General features: G+C 56.8%; 6 protein-coding genes across 6 annotated transcripts; 2 read left to right on the top strand and 4 right to left on the bottom strand.

Moving 5' to 3' along the window:
• Positions 1–152: 152 nt before the first annotated feature.
• BROUX77_007209 (uncharacterized protein) lies at positions 153–2,411 on the bottom strand (the record flags this gene model as incomplete). The annotated part of the gene is made up of 1 exon (XM_073752280.1): positions 153–2,411. One exon carries the CDS (start codon positions 2,409–2,411, stop codon positions 153–155), a length of 2,259 nt encoding a protein of 752 aa, XP_073602620.1.
• Positions 2,412–3,416: 1,005 nt separating this feature from the next.
• BROUX77_007208 (uncharacterized protein) lies at positions 3,417–4,723 on the bottom strand (the record flags this gene model as incomplete). Its single annotated transcript, XM_073752279.1, has 2 exons — positions 3,417–3,786; positions 3,849–4,723. The coding sequence occupies 2 exons, from the start codon at positions 4,721–4,723 to the stop codon at positions 3,417–3,419; spliced, it is 1,245 nt and encodes a 414-aa protein (XP_073602619.1).
• Positions 4,724–9,935: 5,212 nt separating this feature from the next.
• Positions 9,936–13,309, bottom strand: BROUX77_007207 (uncharacterized protein; the record flags this gene model as incomplete). The annotated part of the gene is made up of 4 exons (XM_073752278.1): positions 9,936–10,243; positions 10,328–12,636; positions 12,739–13,111; positions 13,252–13,309. 4 exons carry the CDS (start codon positions 13,307–13,309, stop codon positions 9,936–9,938), a joined length of 3,048 nt encoding a protein of 1,015 aa, XP_073602618.1.
• A 1,461-nt stretch (positions 13,310–14,770) lies between these two features.
• On the bottom strand, positions 14,771–16,633 carry BROUX77_007206 (uncharacterized protein; the record flags this gene model as incomplete). The annotated part of the gene is made up of 4 exons (XM_073752277.1): positions 14,771–14,866; positions 14,936–15,762; positions 16,013–16,187; positions 16,391–16,633. 4 exons carry the CDS (start codon positions 16,631–16,633, stop codon positions 14,771–14,773), a joined length of 1,341 nt encoding a protein of 446 aa, XP_073602617.1.
• A 765-nt stretch (positions 16,634–17,398) lies between these two features.
• BROUX77_007205 (uncharacterized protein) lies at positions 17,399–19,677 on the top strand (the record flags this gene model as incomplete). The annotated part of the gene is made up of 4 exons (XM_073752275.1): positions 17,399–17,407; positions 17,498–17,560; positions 17,642–18,463; positions 18,538–19,677. 4 exons carry the CDS (start codon positions 17,399–17,401, stop codon positions 19,675–19,677), a joined length of 2,034 nt encoding a protein of 677 aa, XP_073602616.1.
• A 659-nt stretch (positions 19,678–20,336) lies between these two features.
• On the top strand, positions 20,337–21,843 carry BROUX77_007204 (uncharacterized protein; the record flags this gene model as incomplete). The annotated part of the gene is made up of 6 exons (XM_073752274.1): positions 20,337–20,394; positions 20,533–20,570; positions 20,705–20,860; positions 20,953–21,086; positions 21,219–21,396; positions 21,502–21,843. The coding sequence occupies 6 exons, from the start codon at positions 20,337–20,339 to the stop codon at positions 21,841–21,843; spliced, it is 906 nt and encodes a 301-aa protein (XP_073602615.1).
• Between the last annotated feature and the right edge of the window lie 182 nt (positions 21,844–22,025).

Here is a 22,025-nt window from a genome sequence, read left to right as displayed (position 1 = left end):
CAAGAGCCTTTACGGCAAACGGAGAGGCAGATTGGAGCAACTACCGTGTGAAATGTCTCGATGATGCGATGTTCATTAACCCTATTTCATAGCACATAACCCTAACCGTGTAACAATACTCTACACTCTTTCTTATACAACTATCCCCCACTCTACTTGACGCGGCCCATGATCGTCTCCGGCCCCCTCACCACGTCAATCTGTGCCGCCCTCGCCTTGACGCTGTTGAGCATGGCACGCTCAAAGTCGTCGCGCGAGCGCAGCACCGCCTCGACCCAGCTGATCTGCAGGTCCCAGTAGGCCATCTTGAACTGCTCAAAGGCATCGGCAACGCCGTCCTTGTCGACAGTCAGCAGCTGCAGGAAGGGCTCCATGGCGCGCCACGTCTCCTTGATGGACGCGGCGACGTCGCTGTTGGGCAGCGAGCTAAAGTACTCAAAGGCGGTCGACACATCGGCAAAGATCTTGTCCTGGAAGGGGTCGGCGCGGCGGAACTTGGCGCCGCGGTTGCGCACGGCGCCCAGGTAGCGCACAAGCAGCTCGTCGGCAAAGATCTCGATGAAGATGTCGACAAGCGAGTGGTGCAGCACGGCGCGGTAGTCGCCCAGGTACTCCTCAAAGGTCACGACCATTTGCTTGAGCGTGTTGGCCTGGTACCACTTGGGCGTGAAGAAGTCGGGCATGACGGTGCCAAAGTCGACAGTGAAGATGAGCGTGACGAAGCGCGTCATGCACCACGTGCTAAAGTCGACGTAGCCGTCGCGCAGCGTGTCGAGCTCGGCCTCGGCGCGCTCGAGGTACTGCTGGGTGACGAGCGGCTCGAACTTGAGGCGGAAGTCGGACAGGTGGGCGATGCGGCCGTCGTCCTCGTCGCCGTCGTCAATCGACGCAATCTGGTCGTTGGCCGTGGCCACCAGCCAGTCCTGCAGCGGCTGCAGCGTGTCGAGCTCGGTAGTGGTGCCCGACTCGAAGCCGCTGGCCTCGTCGTCCAGCATCTTCTGCCAGGCCTGCTGGCGCGAGCGCAGGCGCACAAACATGGCGTCGACGACGCCCTCGACCACGTCGGCGCGGTGCGAGTTGGCGGCCACGTCGACCTGCTCGCGCAGCATGCGGCGCACGTCGACCTGGTTGCGCGTGCGAAAGTAGCCAAACTCGTCCGTGTCCAGGTTGGAGTTTTCGGTGGTGCGCGTGGCAAAGTCCTTTTTGTCCTGCGTGAAGATGCGGTCCATCCACTCGTCCAGGAACTTGATGATGAGCTGGCGGAAGTCGCGCACCATTTCCTGCTCGCGGTTGTCAATGACGTGCGGCTGCAGGTCGTCGACGGCAAAGCCCAGGCGCGTCATGCGCTTGTAGTACTTTTCCGGCCAGCCGACAATCTCCAGCGTCATGGCCGAGCTGGTGTCGGGGTCGTCGACGATTTCGATGAGAAAGTCGTGCATCAGCTGGTGGTAGGCGCTGCCGTAGATGTGCATGACCTTCCACTTTTTCGGCACCAGCGGCGTCATGCCCACCTTGACGGCGTTGAGGTCGTTAAAGTACCACTTCATGATCTTGTCGAGCGTCGCCGGGTCGGCCATGAAGGCCTCGCGCGCCTGCTCAAACTGTTCCTTGGCGTTGGCCTGGATGCCGCGCTTGAAGCGGTCCATGTAGCCGCGCGTCGTTTTGGCTCCGTCGGTGATGCCCTGAAAGCGCGTGGCCATGTCCATGTAGTCACGCAGAGCCTCTTGCACGGCGGCCACGCGCTGGTCGCTCTTGAACTCGGCGTCGACAATGGCGGCAAAGCGCACCACCAGGCCGTTGTTGTCGTTGACGACCAGGTTGATTAGGTTGAAGGACAGCAGGTCCATGTGCTTGTCAAAGGTGGCAATCACGTCGTCGAGGCGGTCAAAGTAGTCCTCGAGCGTCGACTGCAGCGACGGGTCCTCGGCGCGCTGGATCTGCTCGAGGGCGTCGTCGCGGATGTTGCGCAGCTGGGTCAGCTCGTAGTGCACGGGCAGCAGGTTGGGCATGTTGTCCATGTCGTTGTCGTTTTCGAGGAGCATCTGCTCGACGCGGACCAGGCGCTCGTTGAAGGACTCGAGGTTCTTGCGCATCTTTTCGACGGCGCCAAAGTTGCGGTGGGCCTGCGACACGAGGTTGATGGTGTTGAGGTCCCGGATCATGTTCTGCGACTCGGAACACAGCCGGTCAATCTTGGCCATCTCCTCCTTGATCTGCTGCACCGCCTTTTGGCTGTCCGTCAGGCCCGTCATGCCGCTCTGCGTCGTCTCCAGCTGGTCCCGCAGGCCGCTGCGCAGCTGCGAGTCGACGGCCGCCTTTTTGCGCGTGAACTCTTGCTTGAGCGCGATGATCTTGTCGAGGTCTTCGGCATGGCGAAGCAGCTCTTTGAGCTTTGGCGCTGCCGATTCCATGGGTGCAGCCTTCGGACGTCAGTGTGTGTGTGTATTCGAGAGGCGCCCGGCGCGGTCCGGAGGGCCCGAGGAGTCCCACCGCCAACGAGGAGGAGCACCACGAATTGGCGCAGCGGCAGAGGCGCAGTCGCTCGGCGACACGCGAGGCAGGGCTGGAGGTGTAGCGCGGCCGGAGAGGCGGTGGCTTTCGGCGGTTCGGTGGGCGGGGTTGGGAACCGGAAGACGGCCCGGAATTGCTACAAGACAGTCGGTGTGTCTGTGGCAGCGGAAGCGGATCGATCGGGGGGGGGGGGGGGGGCTTCAGGCGAGGAATTCAGGTGGTCGTGTGCGAATGTCTGAGAAAAGGCAGAAGAGTAAGGAGTCTTGGGCTTGGGCTTTGGTTAAGGTTGAAGTTGAAGTTGAGCTTGAGCTTGAGCCACTTTGGCGGCATAGTGCGGGGGGACAGTGCGTATGTGAACTGGCACTGTCGGAACCTTGCCGCTTTGGAGCAGCATTCAACGGCAGTTTGTTGTACAAAAAGGCTCATGTACCGGTGCATACAAATCTGTGTGGAGAGGTACATACACACACACACACACTCTTCACAAAGCTAAGAAGAGTTGAATCTAAAAAAGTACAGTGTCTTATTTCTAGTTACGCGGAAATCAAAGCATCACCAAGCGTGGATTTCCAGAATCCCAGCAAGACGACAAGATGAAAAGACCCCGTCCTAAACAACAAAAGAAATCCCCCCAAGAAAGGTGAAATGGCGGCGAGCCGAAAGTATGTCCCAAAAATACAGAGAAGAAGAAGAAGAAAAGATCCAAAAGAGAGACAAGAAGAAGAAGAAAGATCCACAAGAGAAACAAGAAAAAAAAAAGAAAAAAACATGGAGAAATCATAGCCCGAGGCAAAAAGACCGTGTTGCCATCCGTACCCAACCCACCGAAACCCAAATCTATCTGATACCGATTCCACCCTATTCCGTTCCAGTCGTCATAAGCGTTGTGTTTTTTGTTTAGCAGTCTAAGTGCACTTCTCGACAACACGGCCAACAATGAGCTGGGCATTCACGCCAGAGCGGCAGGTGTTGCCGTTGGCCATGTTCATGATCACTGACCACTGGCCCGAGGCGCAGCGCTGGAACGACTTGCCGTTGATGCAGTTCCACTCACCCTCGTTGGAGCAGGCCGAGCCAACGGGTTGCAGGTCCGAAGAGCCGGAGCCAGAGCCGGAGTCGGAGTCTGACGAGGGCGCGGCAGAGGCGTAGGTGGGGACGGCGCTGGCCGGAGTCTCGGCCGAGGTAGTGGCGGGGCGGGTGACGGTCATGAGCGTAGTAGGCTGAGAGGTCTGGGTAACAGCTTCCTCGGAGCGAGTCAGGAAAATACCGCCAGGGCTAGAGACGCCATGTTAGTGAATCAATGGTTTGGCTGGAGGGTTGTAGACCACGGTACTTACAGAGAGACGCTGGTGGCAGCAGGAGTAGTAGCAGGCGCCGAGGTAGAAATGTAAACGGGCGAGGAGGCAGCCGCCGATGTGGGAGCAGCAGGGGCGACATAGCTGGAGCTGGAGTTAGAGCTGGAGCTAGAGCCCGAGCCGCTGCCAGAGCTCGAGGCGGATTCCGAGGCGGAGCCAGAGCCGGACGAGCCACAGCTACCCACAGGGTCAAGCAGATTAGTGCTACCATCAGTGACATCGGGGCCGGGGTTGGGGAACTTGACATCGCCGCCTTCGGTGGTGGAGCAGCCGTTGCCGACGTTGGCAACCATGATCTGGGGGCGCGACGAGAAGGAAGCAGAAGCAGCAGCCGAGTACGAGCTGGACTGGGCCGACGACGAGCCTTCGATGGTGACGACGGCGCAGTTCATGTACATTTCACGGTTGCCAATCTCGTTGAACCAGGTCCAGGCGAAGATGGCCTCGCCGGCGGCGGCGTCCGAGGGCACGTTGAAGTCGTAGGATGAGGTGCCCGAGGTGGGACAGTTGCCAATGTAGCTGTGGATGACGGTAAAGGTCTTGCCGTTGTCGTAGGACAGCGAGAGCTGGCACGAGCCTCCGCCGTGGTTGGCGCCGCCGGAGATGCTCATGTTGTAGGCCTGGCCGGCCGACCAGGTGGCCACGGACGAGGCGGCGGCGGTGCCCAGCAGGTTGAGCGTGCCCTTGCAGGGGTAGTCGGAGCCGCTCTTATCGAGCGGGCTGGTGATGCTGTAGTCAATGTCGCTGCCGGCAAAGGGGTTTTCCTTGGAGCGCAGCGGGGGAGGGTAGGTCATGGCCATGTGGGCCGAGGCGGAGCCGGCCAGGGCCAGCAGAGCAGTAGCAAAGGAGGACTTCATTTTGGAATTGGGTGAGAAGGAGATTGTTGTGGTGTGTCTTGGCCGAGTGCAAAACAAGAAAGGAGCGTGGAGAGCTCTGGGGACTGCTTTTATAGAAGAGAACAAAGGACGTGGGCTCCGACCAGGCAGAGAGAGAAAGAGAGAGAGATCAACGCTGAATTGGCGGTTGGGACAGCAACGGCACCAGAAAGCGAAGCAGAGGCAGGCAAAGGCAGATTCAGAGCGAGCGAGGCAACCACGTGTGGACAGACAGACAGTGATGGTGATGTCACAGGCAGCGCTATCAAGGCAAGCAGAGGCGGGCGGCGATTGGCTCAGAGGCACGTGTGTAGCCGGGCGAGATCGAGACCAAGATGGGTGGCGTGGAAGAAAACAGACCGGCTGTTTTGGCAGTTGGAAGGCGAGGCGAGGCAAGGAATGTGAGGTGAGATATTCAAAAGAGAGCGGCAGACCCAAGCGGCCAACGAAAAGAAAGAATGAAGGAGAGAGAAGCGAAGAGAAGAAGAAAAAAGCGGCGTGAGGAACAAGAAGACAAGAACCCAGAAGCGAGAGATGCAGCCGGGCAGGCGCGCTCTTTATAGCATTCCAGCCACGGCGGCCGGGGCGCGGCGGCTGTACCAGCGGCTGCGCGGGTACCTGTGCAGCGGGTGGCAGCGCCGCAGCGCGCGAGGTACTCTGGCGGCAGGGGGTACATGGCGAGCCAGAGCGGGCAACTGCTGCTTTGGACTGTGATGTGCCGGCCCAGAACTAGTAACAGCCAGTCTGGCCTGCGGTATTTCGAGCCAGAACTAGCAACAACCACTCTGGGCTGTGACATGTCGACCCAAAACTAGCAACTGCCCTTCCCTCCCGGCCAATCCAGCCAAGCACCGCCGTGTAAGACGAGACGCTGGCTGGCAGGAACAGGAACAGGCCAAGGAGGCAGATCACAAGGGCCAGGGGCCAGGGTCTCTTCTTTTCTCTGTGTGCCTGGCCGCTTCCATCTGCCAGAGGCCTTCGCCGGGCCGTGCAGGACGCATAAAGAAACGCATCAGACGGACCAATAAAAAAGATAAAAAAGAAGAGGGACTAGCAAACACTCAGAGACCCCCAGAAAGCAACTGCCTGTTGTGGACACCACGCCCCTCCTTCCTCTTGCTCCCATCTTCTAAAAGACTGAGACACAGCACCGCTAGCAAAACTCTAGCCCTGCCAAAACTCTTCCCACGAGAAGACGAAAAAAAGGCCGCCGCCCAGGGACCGCCTCGGCCACACTAAGACCTGGAAAAACCAGCCAAAAAAATGTTTCAAGCGTAGAATCGTTTCGCGAGGAGGTGAGGTCCAAGAAAGATAAGACAGCCCGTGTGTCATTGTCCCAGAACAGCCCGGGTGGGGGCTATTGGCGGGCTGTGATTGGCCAGGCAGAAGAAACCAGAGACTTATACCTCCAGCCAATCAAAAAGAAAGAAAGAGAAAAAGAACCCCTTGTGGGGCCGCCAGATCCCGGTCCTTCTACGGCCCGTTCTCAGCGCCGAGCCAACGAAGACGGCGAAAGCGACCACACTCGCGACACACGCCAAAGAGCGAATTGACACACACACACACACACACACAGCGTTTGGTCTGTTTGTTATTTGCTCTGCCGTGGCCGGAACATGAGGCACTTCCAGAAAAAAAAATTAAAAAAAATAAACATCACACACGCACACACAACTACACTCTCACCGTCTCGCAGTCTCATCGCATCGTCATCGTCAAGAAGCCCCAGACCAAGACACCGCGGCAACACACACGCACACGCACACTCACACACTTGTGTCTCCTTGCAACATGGCACAATGCAGAACCCCAGGCACATCCTCCCTCGCCGCCCGGCTGAAGACCGACTAGCGGGCTGGCTTTTAGACGCGAAGCACTTGACTGGCTCCCAGTGCTCCGATCCAGAAACGGCCGGCTTTCTTTGGCCGTAGGGGGCAGGGGCAGGGGGAGGGGGGGGTGTTCCCCTAGGCCCCCTGCACACACACAAACACACACAACTTGCTTTGGCACTTGTTGTGCTTGTTGTGTCCAGTCCAGTCCATCCAACTATATTGTGCCCAATTACAGCTAGCCAACCATGTCTGTATGTACATGTCCATGTCCATATCCCTTTCCCGTCTCTCTGTGCTCCATGTGGCTGCCCGGTGCTCACCAGCCCGTACCGCACTGTACACCGGCACACCGTCCCACATCACCCTCCACCACCTGTGCCTGTGTACATCTGCAAGCCGCAGCTGACCAAATTCTGCGACTTGGTCTGCAGGACCGACAGCCGCAGGCCATTCTTGTGGCCCCCCCCTCTCCCTCCTCCTCGCCTGTGCTACAGACACATGGCCCCATTCAGCTGCCCACACCCACGCCCACACCACTTGACCAGGCTCTGTGTTTCTCTCCTCTGCCCTGTGGCCTCTTCCCTCTCTTTCGCATGTCATGGGCTACCTCTAGCCGCGGTGTGTTTTGTGTTGTATTGTATTGTGTATGTATGCTACTGGTCGTCCCCCTTGTGCCTGTGCCTGTGCCTGTACTACTTGTGCCGCCATCCAGATGCTCAGCCAGCGAGAGATAGAGAGAGAGGGAGAGGGAGAGCGTCACCTGGGCCATTCCTGATACCAGTCAGTCAGTCTTTTTCTTCTCTTTTTTTTTACCGCTGTCCCCCTGGTCTCCTGTCAGTTGCGAAGCGAGAAAAGCCAAAAAGGGACACATACCACGGAAAACTGGCTGACTGACCGTCTAACTCACTGATATTCTCAACAGCCCTCCATCCCAGTTGTCGGAGGGCCGCTGGCTGTGCCCGCTCGCCTTTCATGCACACGAGATATATCAACGGATGAGTTTCAGCTAACCAGTCAAACCACTTACAAGCCACTCGCCTAGGGTTACCAACCGCCTAGGGTTACAACTGCATCTCACGACTTGCATCCAACTATAAACTATTGGCGCTCCCGCGAGCCAAACTATCACCTCTTAGCCGCCGGTCGAGCCAGCCAGTGCCTGAATGTGTCTCAGAAATCCTTGCCCAGGCCGAAAGACAGGAAAAGAAAAAAAAAGCAGCACCACTACGCTCTTTCGTGCTTACGCATCTCCGCCAGTGTCCTGCGTTCCTCTCTCTGTCTCTCCTTTGAGTCTGGGACTAACTAGTTAGCAGTTTGTTGGTTGGGCTAGTTAGTCGTTCTTTGCGGCCTAGAACCTTTGCTGCTTCTTCTTCTTCTCGTTCTCCTTGGCTGTCTGGCTGGCTCTCCACATGGTCTTCCCATATCACTCAATATACACAAACTAACTAGTTCGCTAGGGCCATGCCTTAATGTCTTGGTCTTGAAAGTCGGAACCCTGCTGGGGCGACATGATTGGCTCGCTGGGCGTTTCTCGTTTCTTCCAGGGATGCGTGGTCCTGGTAGGAGGAACAGCAGCAGAAGACACATTTTTTTCTTTCTTTCTTTTGTTGTTCTTTTTTTTTTTTTTTTTTTTTTCCATCGTCTTTTCTTGTACAACACACAAAGGAATCAATCACTCCAAACTACATACCAGAGGCAGAGAACCGCCCTTCCTCCTCCCAAAACACCTCCCACGCCTTTCCCCCCCGAGCTCCACCACCACCTGTCCCTCTTTTTTTTTAACCTCCGGGCCTACCACCCGTTTCCTCCGCGTCCCTGTTCCCTGCATCACATCATATCCCCGGGCCATCATCCCTTCTTCGGTTCTCCCGCTCCTTGCTTCATCACACCCATTTAACCTCAAGCTAGACCTAACTACATCCTCGAAGCCCCTATACTCTATACCATCTCTCCCCTTACAACCCCCTCCCCCCGGAAACACCAGCACCCAGCTCTCCCTCACAAACAGCCCCCAATACTCAGCCAGCCCCCCCTGTCCATCCCGCCCGCTCCCGCTCCCGCTCCGAGTCCACTCGAGTCTCTCATGAAACAAACTACTTAGTCACACCCACGTTTATACTTTCTAGATACCGTGACTGACTGACTATCCCCTTCCTCTTGCCTCACTCTCCTGTAGATCACCTTGTCCTTGCTTGGCTGCTTGTTATCTCTTTGTCTGTATAAACCCATACTCACCAATACATTTCCCCATCCCATCAGAGTCACTTCTCAGCCATCCATCTCCCTTGTCTCCTTGGTGTGTCAGGTCGACCTGCCCCGTCATCCAATAGCATCTGCCTATTCACTATTTTGCCCTGCAAAGACAGCCAGAAAACTGTATTGTATTTCTTTTCTCGCTATCCCAGAGGAAACCCCCCTATCATCACATATCTTGGCTTCTTCGCTTCAAATATCATACCTGTCCTCTCTCTTCTCAACACACACCATCGCCATGACCATGGCCCGCCCCACCTCGCTGAAGCCACACCCACCAACCCACCCATGCACTTCACTCTGATTGTTTGGATCCAAACCTCCGCCCAGCCATCAACAGTCCCGGGCTGATCAACATCTCCTCTGACAGACCCACCATTTGTTGACCTGGCTCAATGCGCCGACTCATCAAGCTGGTGTCTGCCAAGAAATAGACATCCATTTGACCTGTCTCATCACTCAGATCGCCTTGCTCTGCAGAATTGATGCAGACCCACAGCCAAACAATCTCAACACCCACCACAACCACCATCATCACTAGAAGGCTCAGGCTTCGGGCAACTCGCGTGAAACATGTACCCAACTCCATGGCATCACAGCGAATCAGCCAAGAAACCCAATCCCATTCATTCATACCAAGTTAAGGCACCGGTAATGCTTTCTTTGCACAAGGCTATCTGCCATATGCTGAGCCAATATGCCGAGACAGACAAAGAAAACTCGAGCCTTGACCTAGCAGGCTTGACGCTGAATTGTAATTTCGGCAACCATCACGTACGCTCTTTGGAACAAGCCACAGGCTTGCTGAACCTTTGATGTCTGTCTGCCTCGTGCCTGTCCGTAATAGGACGCCATCTTCTCCAGCTAACCCAAACAGACAAGCACCTACAGCCATCCATGCATGCCAATGTAATCTGGCAGAAACTAATGCCTTTTCTCCTTCGTTGTAACAATGAAGAAAAAAAGGGAAACTTGGTCGCCAACCAGGGGACGGGGGCGCCAAAAAAAGGCACGTGGAATACATTCATCCGAGTTCTTGCCAGACTAAGAGTAGGCCCGCCACGGCATACATGTCTGGGTATCACTCAAGGCATGACGTCGAGCTTCCCTCACTTGGCTTCCTCGGCGTTGGGGGTCCCATTCTCAATTCTTGTAGGAGTGGACGTTTGTTGTTGGCCCGAGGACGACGCCTGCGACGACGCCTGACTCTGCTGCATCGGTTGCTGCTGGGAGTTGTGGTGGTGGTGGTGGTTATTGTTGTTGTTGTGGTTCTGGTTCTGGTAGTTCTTGTACCCATTGTGGCTTCCACTACGGTGTGTCATGTGATGTCCACCAGGCCCAAACTGGTGCATTTGTTGCGGGCTAGACCCATAGTGCTGGGAACCTGGTCCACTAAAGCCGTTGCGAACATTTCCCACTACATAGTATTGTTAGCAATGTATCTTGTGTGACAGATGCCAAGCTCATTCCATTCTTGTATTTGTTCTTGTCTTGTACTTACGCTGGCCGCCACCCTGTTGTCCCGGAACAAAAACAGGCGAGTTATACTGCATTCCGGGGCTCATACCATAACCAGGTTGTCCCTGCTGTGATCCCTGGTGTGCCATCATCGGAGCAGAAGGCCGCCCCGGGCTAGAGAAGCCATTGGCTGTGTTGACAGGAGGAGCACCCTGGGGAATAAAGGGAGGGTGTCCAGAATACATGCCGGGAGCATGAGGTCCCCCAATAAACGGAGGCACCATTGGACCACCCATGTGTCCTTGCTGGGGGATAAATTGGTTGTTGGGAAAAGGACGATACTGGTTCATTGGAGGACCAGGAGGGCCGTATGAAGGAATGACAGGCTGAGTGTACGACATTTGCGCAGGCGAGTTCATCTGGAATGGTTGCATGTTGGACAGACGGGGAGAAGCAAACGACTGTTGTGACTGGGTATGCATCATACGATCATCGCCAGCATACACCACGTGGTTCGGAAGGCCCTGAGGAGGCTGCATTTGCATCGATGGAATATGGGGGGATTGGCGAGGGACAATTCCAGGAGGACCAGGAGGAATATGCATATGACCTTGGCCATGAGGGCCATGAGGCATGATGTGAGCAGGAATGGGTGTAGCAACACCAACAGGTACAAAAGGCATCTTCTCAAGGCGAGTTTTGACAGTCATCTTCATGGTAGAATCGTCTTTTTCATCATCCTTGACCTGACGCCATGTCGGCACAGTATCAAAAGCAGGGACTAGACCCAAGTTGAAGTCCCAGCTACGGCCTCTGGGGGCCTGGACAGTCTTGATGTAAGCAAAGACATTACACTTGTTGGGGTCAACGGCCTTGGTCTTGCGTCTGACAAGAGTAGGAGCCGGGGCGTGGTTGGGCATAGGCACAGGCACAGGCACAGGTACAGGCACGGGCACGGGCACTGGACCTGCCCCGGAAGGAGGAATCATGGAGTCCTGAATGACAGTGGGCGCAGGCTTGGGACTCGCTGTTGCGACAGAGGTAGTCTTGGAGCTTCCTCCAGTGGGGTTAAAGGCCGGAGCAAAGACATTCATCTTTAACGTTGATGTGCCATTTCCGCTCATGCGGCGACTGAATGAAGAATCGGCAGGGGCTGCGGGAGGAACAGACGTGGCATGGTGCGGGGGCTGAGCCGGTTTGGGCTGGTCCCGGGGACGGTGAACTTGGGAGTTGGAACGAGCCGAGGGAGCAACATGCTGATGAGAAGGCCGGTCCCCGCGGTAGTTGTTGTGATATTGCTGCTGCTGCTGTTGTTGTTGAAAGTTGCGGGAATTGCCGTTGCTGTTGTTGCCGTAGCGGTTCATAGAACCTGATTGGTTAGGACCAGTAGGGCCCTGAGGTCTCGAGTTGGAAGACTTTTGGTCGGCGTTTTGAATCGAGTTGTGTACTTCGACACCAGAGCTGTTACCAGAGCTGGTAGTAGTAGCGGTGCTGGCGGTTGTGGTGGTAGTAGCAGCTTGCGGGCGGCCGGAGGCGGTGTCCTTGGCAGAAGAGTCTTTGGCCGAGGGTTTGGCGTCATCCTTGTCGGAAGTCTGCTTCTTTGCATCGGTGGCATACTGCTTGGCCTTTTTTGCGATTTCTTGCTGCTTAGCAGGGTCCTTGGCAATGATTCCAATTAAATCATTGGGGATAGGAGTGGTAAGCTTGAAGGAAGTCGCAAACTTTCGCAGCTCTGACAACCGGTCTTCCTTGTCCTGGCGGAGCTTTGTAGTGCGGACCTTTTCAGCATTGGAGCGCTCCTTGGAAGCAAAGTCTTTAAAATGAGTCAGGACAGCGCGCTCGACATTGAGAGTAGCGCTGGGGGCGTCAGTCTTGCCAGTAGTAGAGACAGCGGCAGTGGCAGACGCAGCGGCACTAACACGTGGTGCCACAGGCGTGGTCGCGGCTTTAGCGGTGGCAGTGGTTTTGGGAGCTGACAGAGTCGAAGGAGACGCAGACTTGGGACTAGACGTCTTGGGGTCGGCAGGTCTCGGAACGGCAGGCTGCGATTGAAGCTGGGCCTTGGAGTCGTTGGGCTTGGGGGTGTCGGGCTTGGCGGGCGTCTGCGAAGTGCGGGACGAGGCAGCTGAGTTGGCCCGAGTGTCGTCGCCCTTGGCTGAGCGCTTTGATCCAGGGCCACTGGAGACGCGGAGCTGGGAAGAGATGATGGCGGGGTCGAAGGGGGCGCCCGAGACGGTGGCCTGGGCCGAGGGAGCACGCTTTGCCGGAGGAGTGTACTTTGCGGTAGGGGGAGTGGCCGAGGTCGACGAGTTCAGAGGGACAAATTCCTGGGTACGGCGGACACCGCTGTATCTGAAGGAGGGGAGAGGAGGGGTAATGGAGTTAGTTGCTGGGAGCAGGAGGAAAGCGACGGGAGCCAAGGGAATGGCTGGCTGGCTGGCTGCAGGCACTTACTTGTCTTCTTCATCGCCGCCCTTGTCGGCGCCAATAAAATCCATGATGCGTTCCTCGGCCTGATGGTTGGTCACGGGGGCACTGCGCTCGATTTCGCGAGCCTTAAGGTCGGCCGTGGCCAGGCGCTCCTTGTACTGCGGGTGGCTGCGGTCGATGGAGGTGGTGTACATGTTTTCATCGTAGTCGGTCTTGAGGCCAAAGAGCTGCTCGTTGACGGCAAACTGGTCCCAGGCCTTGCCATTGTTGGAGGCCGACTCCAGGCTGCCCTCCAGACTGCTGCCGGCCTCGGGCTTCCAACGCTGGAGGGTGCGTTCGTGGAGGCCACGGTTGTTGGAGATGGCGGTGTCGGTGCGGAAGGACATGCGGCTATTGCCTGTGTCGGGAAGCGGGAGTCAGCAATAATCGGCACGGGAGGGGGAGTGCGTGCCTTTGTGGAGCTGGAGAAGGGATGGAGACGGGGCGGGCGGGCATCGGAGCAGGAGGAGGAGGCGGCGGGCGGGCGGGTGTACTGACCGTTCTGCGCCCGGGAAGGACCACGGGAAAAGTCCGAGTCCTTTTTAGGAGCGGGCATTGTGATGGGCGGCGATGATGCTCGACGGAAAAAGAGGAAGAGGAAATTGGCCGGCAAAGTGCAGAAGACCACAGGAGCTGGGCTGGACCGGGCTGGACTGGGCTGGACAAAGGGAGGGAGGCAGAGGGGAGCTCAAGGCGAGGAGCACAAGCAATGGGCAAGTCAGAGAGAGAGAGAGCAAAGGAGAACAGGCCAGGCCAGAATGTGCACAACACTTGGTGCTTGGTGCAAAAGACGGCAGCAGGGGCTGAGCCAGACTGGACGGGGAGGGATGGTCCACTGGGGAAGACTGGGCGACTCAGACAAAGGGGGCGAGAGGAAAACAAAAGGGAGAGCAAAGTCCAGCAAAACGCTCCGCCGAAGAAGAAAAAAAAAAGAGGCCGGTGGTCGAGTGTCGTGGCGATGATGGGAGCGTCTCTCTGGCCAGGCAAAATCAAGTGACTAAAAGAAGGAAGAAAAGCCACGCCAGAAAGCAGACGTGAGAAGAAAATGGGAGCGAGGCTTGAGCAGGGATCTCGGGGCCTATAAGTTCAGGCCACCACAGCGCCTGGAGAACAGGAAAGAGCGCTGTAACGCTGGAAGCTGCAATGCTGAATCTTGGGGCAGCAGCTGCCACGCACCACGCACAGCGCCACATCTCGCCAAGCTGTCAAAACGGAAGGCAGCCCTAGGCAGCCCCAGCCCAGCTAATTAACCAGCCAGTCAGCGGGAGCCAGCGGGAAAGGGTTACAGAGGGAGCTAGCGTGGTGGTCTTGCGATGGCAGTTGCTAGCACAAAGAGGGCCTGAGTCAAAGCCGCTGGACAAAGGACGGCAGCTACGCTAGCACTAGCCAGCCCAGCCGGGAAAGCACCCACGGCCAGTGCACGAGGAAACTGCTCTGCTGCGGCAAACGTCGTGGAAACGTCAGGACAGTGCCGTTTGGACGAAACGGAGACTGATTGAAGCCAATCCCGATCCTGCCTGTCCTTGCTGCACTTGCCGCTCTTTCACTTGGGCACCTGCACGCTGCAAGCACATTCATGTCATGTCGTCATCTCCAGGTGGCTATTGCCCTCGCTGTCGGGGTAGTTGCGCTTGTTGGCCACGGCCCAACGCATCTGATCTGCCCACATGCCTGCAACAATGTCTCTGCCCCGTCGACAGTGCAGACAGCAAGGCTGACACCGTGTGTACACGCCTCAACACTACCCAGCTGCACAGTGTCACAAGAAACACACACATAATCGACCTTCTCCCCCATCCCAGCCTCTAATGTCGCAATCGATTGCAGGTTATAACGATGTCTACTGGTATATTCACAAACGGCTTGATCTCTCCCAACTAAAAAAAAAGAACGGGATGATAGTACACTGATTTTAGGAAAGAAAGGGGAGGAAATAAGGGGAAACGTGACGAGGACGACGGGCGCAAACGGTAGGGCTTGGGAGAACGGGTTATTATCCAGCAAATCAGACTTCGAATTATACAAGCAGACCAATCTCCTCGGCGTAGGGGAGGGCGTGCAGGTCACCAACCGTGGCAACGGTGGCCTTCTTCTCGAGCAGGGCCTTGACGAGCTGTGAGTACGAGTGGCATTGGTTAGCAGGCGTGGCTTCATTCATACCTTCATGGCGGGAGCAACATACCTTGGAGACCTTGTCGGCCTTGACGGCCTCAAGGGCCTTGACCTGGGCCGCGACAGATGGGGCGTTGAACAGCAGGCCAGAGGCGGCAGTGAGGATGGAGCCAGACGAGGTCTGCGTGGCCTCGAGCGCAGCAAACTTGGCCTGGGCAACAGCCTTGGCCAGGTCCTCGGCGCTGACGGCACCGCCGGCAATGGCCTTGAGCGCCTTGACCGTCTCTGTAGCGCCCTTGGACACGGCACCAGCGGAGCCGCTCAGGGTAATGGTCAGCAGGCCGGCGTCGGTGAAGCCAGTGTTGGCCGTCGAGATGGACAGGCCGGGGATCTTGGCAGCGACCTTGCCCAGAGCAGAGAAGCCAGTAGACCACTTGATGTTGGACTGGCCGCCCAGCAGGGAAGCCAGGACCTGGGCCTCGGCGCCCGAGGCAGTGGGGAAGGCAATGACAGTCGAGTTGCCGTGGCCGTGCGCGAGGCGCTGCTCACCGCCAAAGTACTTGGTGGCAGCCGTGTTGACCGACAGGGCGCCGGGGCCGGCGGCAGCGGGAATGTCCTTGAAAAAGACCTCAGCCCACTTGTTGACAATGGGCTGCGAGGCACCGTCGGCAACAAAGGCAATGTTGGACTTGTTGTAGACAGCCTCGGCGTACGCGGCAACAGTGTTCTCGCTCAGGTAGGACTTGGTGGCCGACGCGGCGGGGTAGACGGCAGAACCCAGGCCGTTGTGGAAGGCAACCGCGTAGGCCGTGTCGAGGGCAGTGGCCAGGGCGCTGGGAGCCAGGGCACCCTGCTTGTGGCTGATGACGGCCTCAACCTCCTCGTGGAACTCGTGGGCTGTGTGTGACAAGACGTTAGCATTGGCATTGTGTTGCGGGGGCCAATTGGCTGGGGGGCTAGCGGACTAGCGGGCTGCCAGGGCCATGGCTGGTTCCGTGGGTCCGCTTGTCCGTCGAGATTTTTTTTTCCCCCGTTCTTCCCGGGGCATGTCCGAGAGACGGCAGGCGGCCCGCGGACACGTGAACCCACAGATCCCAGCCATGACTCCGAGTTGGCCGAATGCAGCGTGCTTGGGTGCGTCACATACTGGTGTACTTGGTCTGGGAAACGACCTCGGCGAGCAGCTCGGTAAAGTAGGGCAGATCCTCGCGCAGGAAGCTGGCCTCTAGGACAAGGGCCTCGCGGGTGTGGTAGGACTTCAATTGGCCACCCAGCAGCTCGGTCTCGCGGGCAATGCGCAGGGCAGATCTCTTGGTAGTGCTCTACAATAAAAAAAGGCAGCAGGCGGCCGGCAATTAGCTTTTGATCCCGAGAGGGTGGGGGTGGTCGGTCGGCCTGGTTCGGCCGGGACCATGTTGACGGGCGATGGCCTTGGGGGGAGGGGAGCAGGAAAAAAAAATCTGGCGTCACAGCAGAGCAGGGCTCTATTGGCAATGAGAATCTGATGATGGAGGGCAAGACAAACCTTAAAGGCAAACTCCTCCAGGCCGACAGTCAGGCCGGGCAGCGGCTGGTACCGGGTGCCAGCCTTGGCCACCACGGCAATCTTGGACGTAGGGCCGTGGACATCCCGCGAGGCAGTCTTGATGCCCTCGGCGGTGTACGTCTCGTAAGAGCCGGCGGTCGAGAGCGCCCGGCGCTGCACGGCCTGGTGGGCAATGCGCGACGACTGACGAGCCAGCCGGGAGGCAGATATCGGCGAAATCATTGTCACGGGGGGAGGAGTCGGGACGACGGGCACGATCGAGGACGGAGAGCACGCGAAGATGGGCAGCGGAAAAGGCGGGATTTTGCTGGGTCGGCGAGGACGGCAGACTGGACTTCAATTGGAAGAATTCCCTCGGGGTAGGAAGAATGTTCAGAGAGTTTGGACTCGGTGCAGAGGGCCACAGGCGACAAATTAGCATGGTTCCGTATGATTTTCGAGACCGCCTGCGAGCTGGGCGCGTCACGTGACCCACCTGCGCCAGTGCATCCAGTCAGCTTTGAGCGAATGCCAATCAAATTTTCATGTTTCCGTAGTTGTTGCTGCATTTGGCGCGGTGACCCACTGTGACTGCCAGCTGCGCGCAGCTGGCTGGCTCGTGGTGGGGCACTCGACTTTTTTTTTTGCTCGCGATGCTACAGCTTTGGCCTTCACACCAAAAAAGAAAAAGTCCAAGAGTCTAGCCCGCCAGGATCGACTTTTGCTGCTGCCGCCGCCGCCCGTCGCAACAATTTCCTCTCGCCCATCAGCCCGTCCCGCCATATTTTTCCTGTCTTCCCTTCTTCGCCGCCCGTCGCGCCGCCTCTCTTTACTGCCGGCAGCTGCTGCTCAATGAATCCGAGATAGCAACGAACCCGGCTCTAGAGATAGTGAGAGCGTCTCTAGAGGCAATCAACCACCCGGCCTCTTGCGCCCTCTGTCGACCTACTACTCCCGCGCTTCTTCCTCCGTTTCCTGCTCCGCCTTGAACCCAATTGCACATCTGCCATGTCCGTGGTAAGCAGTCGCTCCGGCCCCCGCTGCGGCCTGGCCCTAACCCACCGTTGCCGACCTTGCTGACCGCCGCCTTCTTCCGTTCCGTCCCAGACCAAACATTCCGCCGAGGTCTGCACGCTGCTCGTGCGTGACATTTATGGCGAGCTTCCTTCTGTACGTCTCCCCCTCTGTCGCCTGAGCCCACGCCACCCAAAGCCATTCCACCCCTACTAACACTTGCGCCCCTCGCCGAAGCGCATCATCGCCGGACTCTTCAACCGCGGCCCCTCAAACATTGCGCAACTCGGCAAGCTTACCGGCCTCAGTCCCCGACATCTCCGCCACGGAATTGCCGTGCTGGTGCAGCAGAGTCTCATCTACCACCACACTCCGAAAAACAAGCCGACCATCTACGAGGCCAACCCCGAGACCTCTTACAATGTCATCCGCCTCGGCAAGATAATCAACAACGTCGGCGATCAGTACGGCGCGGCCGAGCTAGAAATCATCCAAACAATTGCCACCCTTGGCCATGCGCAGGTTGCCGATCTGGCCCAGGCCTTTAGCGCCCGGAGCTCTGCAACTGTTGTTGCTCAAGCCAAAGCCACCGAGGCCGGCGACGATGTCGACATGGCTAGCTTTGAGCTCTCCAACGACACCACTTCCAATGGAGCAGATGGACATGCAAATGGCCAAGCCAACGGCGCTACCGACTCCACTGCGACTCCTGCAGCACCAGCAACGGCCATTAAAAACACATGGCATCTTCACGAAGTTATTGCGCAGCTTATCCAGGCCGAAATTCTGGATGTCATTGTGGCTGGGTCTATGCGCAAGCCCCATGACGTTTACGATGAGATTGAACATAATTTTATCCAGAACAACAAGAACTCCACGTCCAAGGGAAAGGCTGACATGCATTTGAAGATGATCAGCGCCTTTAGAGAAGCCAGAGCGCACACAAAGAAAGTGAAGCGTGACTTGGACATTGGTAAAATCGAATTCAAACGTCGCAAGTTGAACTTTGATGGCGACTCTGCCCCAGGCGATGCCGACTTCGAAGGTCGCCAATTACAAGTATGTTTCTTACGCTGCTGTCACAACCGAGATACAATGTGGAATTGATTTGCTAACACGTCGTCGCCCTCTAGTCTGATACCATTGTACGCATCAACTATGAAAAGTGCAACGTAAACCTCCGCAACGAGTGCCTCGAAAGGCTCGCTGCCGATGCCCTCGGCAAGACAACCGGTCAGGTGTTTGCGACGCTGCTCCGCATTCTCACAAAGACTCTTTCACGATGCCGCCCCGACCAACGCGTTGACGCCGCTTCCATAGGCGAAGATGACATGTCCAGCATCCTCAAGACTGCCACCACACTTGAAATCCTGGACCAGCTCGATCCCTCCGTCAACGTGCACCATGGTATTGGCCGGGCGGACAAGTCCAAGATTGACAAGGAAGCCGCCGAGAGAGTTCGTCTTTCAGCGCTGGATACCGAGGACGAAGTCGAGTCAGATGGCGAGGGAGCCATTGCCCCTCCACGTTCCAAATTACCAGAGGCGCCCACTGACTTTGGTGCTGATTCGGATGAGGAGCCCATCACCAATGGCACAGGAGATGCTGCAGGTGAGGGCATCAATCCATCTGCCAAAGACAGCCGAACCGCGATGCTTCACCAGCACCTCTTGCTACTGGCCGAGCACAAATACAGATTCGTCCGCCACTGCGGCGTCCGGGGTCGTGGTCAGTGGACGGTTGACTTTGAAATTCTGCTAGACACGCTGCGCCAGGTCGAGCTCGATGCCATCATTATGCAGTCCTTTGGGCGCCACGGTCTGCGGCTAACGCGCATCTTGCAGCAAAAGGGCCGGCTCGATGAAAAGACGCTCGCGTCGCTGGCGCTCATGAAGAAGCAGGCCGTGCAAAACAAGATTCTGGATCTCCAGCAGGGCGGCTTTGTGGAAATCCAAGAGGTCCCTCGAGACAACAACCGCATGGCTAACCGCACCATGTTTTTCTGGTTCTGCGACCCCGAAACCACAAAAAAGGCCGTGGTCGAAAATCTACAAAAGATGATTCTGCGGTGTCTCGAACGCCAGGACTACGAGCGCCGCGCCGAAAAGGACCTGCTGGAGTATGTCAACCGCACAGACGTCAAGGGCAAGGAGGAACAGGAGATGTCCAAGGAGCACTTTGAGCGCTACTGTAAGTTCCTCCGGCTCCAGGACAAGATCTTTGGCGAAGTGCAGCGGCTGGACGACATGCTGGCGCTATTCAAGGACTACTGAGCCGGGCAGAGAACAGCGAGGGTAAGAGTAAGACGGGATCGTATACCATGGCAATAGTTATCAAAGAGGTCTGCTATGTGAGTAGTTGGTTGTGATGTAGTTGGAAACCCGGGAGCATACATTCTACAATAATTAGGGATAGTTAATTATAGACAGAAACTAGAGCACGAGGACTATCGATAACACTTTGTAGATAAGCCTGCGATAAGACATTTTCAAGTGGGGCTGGCCTGAAATTGGCAACTACCTGCATCAATGGAGGGGTTTGTTAGCGGCAAATTGGCAGTTGGATGAAAGATTTTTTCATAGCTCGACTTGAACTGGCAAAAAACGACTGATCCTAGGCGCCGCACGATAATGTAGCTCTTCGTTGCAGCAAAGTCTTTTTCCCGAGCGCCTTTTTTTTCTTCCCTTTGTAATTCAGAAGGAAGCTTTAGGGTTGTTTTAGTGGTGAATTTATCTCAAAAGTAATACTCTTTTTTTTTTCCCTGGTGCTCGGGTTTCGCCCGCCGTCTCAAGTAGTTGCCGTATCTGGATCTAGCAACTCTAGTTTTTTTTTCTCCTTCTTTCCTTTCTTCAGCGACAGAAAATACCCCCTCAGCTTTTTTTCCGTGATTTTTTTTCTTTTCCCGTAAAAGCCCCCCGGATCTCCCGCCACAATGTCTCCCGCCGCCGGTTCTCACAAGGAATCCAATGTCGCCCGTCTGCTGGGCTCCGGTGCGTCTCTCAACCCGCTTCCGCCCGCCTGCCGCAATCCCTGAGGCCTGGCCGCCTGCAAACCCAGCCCAAGCCTACCCGCTCCGCCCATGCGCCGTGATGGACTAAAAGCTAACCGGGCCCCGCCCTCGTGTCCAGGCTCTGCCGGTATTGCCGAGCTGATGATGTTCCACCCTGTACGTTTGTCCGGCCTTCCTGAGCTGTGGTTTGACTCCCCGTAAGAGGGGCTCTCTTCTCGCCCGGTCCCCGGAGATCCATTGCCCGTTGTCGGGGATGCCCACGTTAACATGCAGCGCCCACTCCCGCACAGGTCGACACTATCGCCAAGCGCCTCATGAGCAACCAGAGCAAGATTGTCAACGCCGCCGAGCTCAACAAGGTCATCTTCAAGCAGACTGCGGATGCCAGCGTCGGCACCAAGTTCATCTCGCTGTTCCCCGGTCTCGGCTATGCCGCCGGCTACAAGGTAAGACTGGCAGAAACCAGCCCAGCAGAGCCAGAGCTCACCTGCATCTATAATGGCCACTAACTGTCTCTTCTTTTGTTGCCCGGCTGTAGGTCCTTCAGCGGATATACAAGTACGGTGGTCAGCCCATTGCTCGCGACTACCTGACTCAACACTACGGCAAGGACTTTGAGTCGACTTTCGGCAAGAAGACCGGCAAAGCTGTGCTGCACTCGACCGCTGGCAGGTAAGCAATTTCATGTTGAGGAGAGGACTCGGGACCGGAACTTCAGAACCCGAGGCACCGCCTTGCCATTTAGGGTTTGCAGTGTCTGAAACCAGAGCGCCCCTTGCTGACTTCTTTTCTTGTTCCACACAGTTTGATTGGCATTGGTGAGATTGTGCTGCTGCCTCTTGATGTCCTCAAGATCAAGCGTCAGACCAACCCTGAGGCCTTCCGTGGCCGTGGTGTTCTGGCCATTGTTAAGGACGAAGGCTTCAACCTGTACCGCGGCTGGGGCTGGACTGCTGCCCGCAACGCCCCTGGATCATTTGCTGTAAGTCAATTGTTCCATTCTTCTTTGTGGCCAATGCACATACATACCTATGCCTGTATTGTATGCATGCATGCAAGCTTCGCTTCTGTACTGACACAATGGCAGTTGTTTGGTGGTTCTGCCTTCACCAAGGAGTACGTCTTCTCCCTCCAGGACTACAACAAGGCCACCTGGTTCCAGAACTTTGTGGCCTCCATCGGCGGTGCCACTGCTTCGCTGGTCGTGTCGGCGCCTCTGGATGTCATCAAGACGCGCATCCAAAACCGCAACTTTGAGAACCCCGAGAGCGGCTTCAGAATCCTGTCCAACATGGCGCGCAATGAGGGCTTCGGCAGTTTCTTCAAGGGCCTGGTCCCCAAGCTGCTGATGACCGGCCCCAAGCTGGTGTTCTCCTTCTGGCTTGCCCAGACTCTGATCCCCGCCTTCGACCGTGCCCTGGCCAAGTAGACGGCGACAAGGCGACGGTGGATCAGGGCGCAGCTGGCAGTCGAACACCCCGGCTAGACTCCTCTGTCCCGGGGCTAGTCTTGTCGTAGTCTCCTCCTTGGGCAAGTAGTGTTGGCTTTGCCTGTTCTGTCCGGATGAGCTAGCTGCTCGGCGGCAGTGCGTCGCGAAAGGGTGTGACAAGA

This window comes from Berkeleyomyces rouxiae (genome assembly GCF_048999995.1).
Source record: "Berkeleyomyces rouxiae strain 22BRR77 chromosome Unknown BrBRR77_ptg000011l, whole genome shotgun sequence".
Classification (NCBI taxonomy): Eukaryota; Fungi; Ascomycota; class Sordariomycetes; order Microascales; family Ceratocystidaceae; genus Berkeleyomyces; species Berkeleyomyces rouxiae.
This window is presented reverse-complemented; position numbering and strand designations above follow the sequence as displayed.